The following is a 3,355-nucleotide window of genomic DNA, read 5'->3' on the forward strand; positions in this document are numbered from 1 at the left end:
AGAAATTGAATCATAACAAACAATTAGACAAAACCCAAACACGAGTCAACAATTCGATCAATCCACCAGAATATGTGATATCCATACGAAATAATTATCAATACCAATTGGTACAAATTACACTATAGATTATCAATAAACCTTTTATATTTGGTAACATATTAATTGTAGGAGTCACCGAGATCAAAATTTATTTATCCATAGTAGTTTTTACATGAAAATATTATTTTAAGGCTTCTCCAAATGGTCTTCAACGGTTGTTTAATGCATTTATGATTTAGCTATAAAGAAGGAATAATATACAATTTATAATAATCAAAGATTATAAAAAAAAAGTTAATATCCTCCTTATTCTTATAAACAAACAAGCCTTAATGGATTTTTATAGGATGAATGGCCAAGATTTAATCAACATAATCTAATGGCCCAGATTTAATCTAATGTTTTTAGTCGTCTTTAGTCGACGACCTTCACAGAATTTTTAATAATTTATAAATGCTGAAAATATTTTGAAAATTAAATAAATTTGTTAAATTATTTCTTTGTAAAATTTTGAAAATTAAAAAAAATTATTTGTTAAAATTATTTGTTAATATAAAAAGAAATTGTAAATATCTGAAAATTAAAAAAGTTAATATGTGTTAAAATATTATTAACCTATTTTATATGTATGATGTATAATTAATTTAAAAATAAATGTTTAGTTATTAAATTTATTGACATGTTTAAATAAAATAATTAAAATAATTTTTTAATTAATGACATGTTTATTTGTTAAATGTTATTAAATTATATGTTTAATTATATAATGGCATAGAAAATAACTAAATGATAATGTGTAATTAATAACGGCTTATAATATAACATTTTTAAATATGTGTAATTATATATGTAGTTATTTATTTTTGTAATTTAATTGCATGTGCAAAATTAAGAAAACGGTGTTTAAATTATGAATTCAATGTACGTTATGGTGGTGATATATATATATATATATATATATATATATATATATATATATATATATATATATATATATATATATATATATATATATATATATATATATATATAATTGTTAGTTATGTTAGCGTATGAATGAAGTAATTAGTTATTTAATATTGTTAATATATATAAAAATTGTTAGTTATATAAGTGTGCGTGAATTTCTAATTAGCAAAAAATTAAATGTGAATTTAATGTTTAGTTTTTATAATAGGTTCCTAACACCGCAGTTCCATTTCCTGATTATGGTGGTGACGGTGTCGATTATAGCGATCGATTCGTGACAAATGAAATATTCGATGGTTTTGAGAACGCATCGAAATGGGCAAGGGAAGTGGCTATCGGATTAGGATTCATCTTGGTAGGTAGCTCGTACAAAAAGACTCGAAAAGATGGTCGAATGTACCGGTACTTGAAATGCGACCGTGGAAGGAGAGAAAACAATTCTAGGGATCCAGAGACCGCATAACGGCCAAACACCAAGAGTCAGGCATGTGGTTGTCGGTTTGTGATTAAGTGTGAACAACAACGAGTAGAAGAAGATAATTGGGTAATTGAGTTGCTTAATGATCGCGACACACATAACCACACATTAATTGTGTACCCGGAGGGTCACCGCGGTGTTAGTGGTCTTAGTCAAGGTGCTAAGGAAGTTATTCGTGAGATGAACGATGCACAAGCTAAGCCAAAACACATTATGGTGGCCATTAAGAACAAGTATCCAGAAGAACATCCCAACATGAGGCACATTTACAACTTCAAAGATAAGATTCGACGAGAAGGTTCAGAAGGAAGAAATATGGTTGAACGGATGTTGCATCTGGCGAGAGAGCAAGGCTACATAAATTGGGTCTCATGTAATGACCGTTCGAATAAAGTCATTACTCGTCTCTTCTTAGCTCACCCTGCCATGGTGGAGGTGTTACGCACATATCCACTTGTTATTGGTTTGGATTCGACGTACAAGACAAACAAATATGGGTTTCCTTTTTTGGAGATTGTTGGTGTGACACCGACAAATCAGAATTTCTTGATTGCCTACGCATTTATGAAAGACGAGACTTCAACGAGCTACCGTTGGGTGTTAGAGAAGTTGAAGCTGCTCCTCGGGGAGGGTGTCACTCCCACGGCTATTCTAACGGATAAAGAGGGTGGTCTTATGAGACCGGTCGCCGAGGTATTCCCACGTTCGAGACATTTGCTTTGTACTTGGCATATCAATAATATTAACATAATTGTTTTACATTTTTATAAAAGTTTTGGTGACCAGGTTAATTAAATTACGTCCTTAATTAAATCATGCCGTTAAATATGTCGTTAAATATGTCGTTAAATATGGCATTAAATATGTCGTTAATCACATTACATCGTTAATTATATTATGACGTTACCTATATTATGCCACAAATCTTGTTAGTTAAGTCGTTCAATAAATTATGTCATTAGTTATCTCGTTCATTCCGATTAAGTTATGTCGTTAGTACACAATAACAAAATACAACTCCATAGTTATAATAATATTAAACTAACATCAATAATAACAATAATAATTAAAAATATTTGTAAGTTTACTATTTTTTAGCCTAATTTTTAATAATAATAATAATAATAATAATAATAATAATAATGTATTTAAGAATACAACTATAAACCTATTTATAATAAATATAAATATATTCATAATCGGTTAATTAAATTATGACGTTAATTAAAGCATACTGTTAATTAAAGCGTTAGATATGTCGTTAATTATAGTATGTCGTGAATTAAAATATGCCGTTAATTATGCCACATATTTTGTTAATTAAGTCGTTCAATAAATTATTTCGTTAATTATCTCGTTCATTCCAATTAAAATTCATAGTTCTAATATTATTAATTTAACGTAAATACCATCAATAATAATAATTGTTCTTATAATATCTTCTATTAACAATAACAAATTAAATAATAATAATAGCAATCACAATAACAAGCCCAACAAAAACATTACATAACATTATTAAACTAATTCTAACATGTTCTAATAGGGGATTTTTAAACTAACTACTAAGATTTGTAATTAAATATTTTTTAGAGGCATTGTAATTAAAATTTTAATTACAAATTCTAATTATAAAAGGCAAAAAAAAAAACAAAAAAAAACAAAAAGAAGTTCAAAAATCAGAAATGCCGCCCAGAAATGGCGAGAGAAACCAAGGTACTTCCGCCCTTGAAAAGTGGTGGTTGCCATGGTTCATCCGCCATAGATCTATACGGCAGAACCATGGTCGCAACCACTTTTCAATGGCGGATGCACCATGGTTTCAATCGCCATTACTGGGCGGCATCTCTCAAAAAATTTAAAAAA

At 28.6% G+C, this 3,355-nt stretch overlaps 1 protein-coding gene across 1 annotated transcript; it reads left to right on the plus strand.

Annotated features, from left to right (window-relative positions):
* The first annotated feature begins 1,094 nt into the window (after positions 1 to 1,094).
* Positions 1,095 to 2,284, plus strand: LOC130469768 (protein FAR1-RELATED SEQUENCE 5-like). Its single transcript, XM_056839235.1, has 4 exons — positions 1,095 to 1,103; positions 1,220 to 1,366; positions 1,523 to 2,182; positions 2,276 to 2,284. The coding sequence occupies exons 1-4, from the start codon at positions 1,095 to 1,097 to the stop codon at positions 2,282 to 2,284; spliced, it is 825 nt and encodes a 274-aa protein (XP_056695213.1).
* The last annotated feature ends 1,071 nt before the right edge of the window (positions 2,285 to 3,355 follow it).

The sequence above is a fragment of the Spinacia oleracea genome, chromosome 3, assembly GCF_020520425.1.
Source record: "Spinacia oleracea cultivar Varoflay chromosome 3, BTI_SOV_V1, whole genome shotgun sequence".
In the NCBI taxonomy this organism is placed as follows: Eukaryota; Viridiplantae; Streptophyta; class Magnoliopsida; order Caryophyllales; family Amaranthaceae; genus Spinacia; species Spinacia oleracea.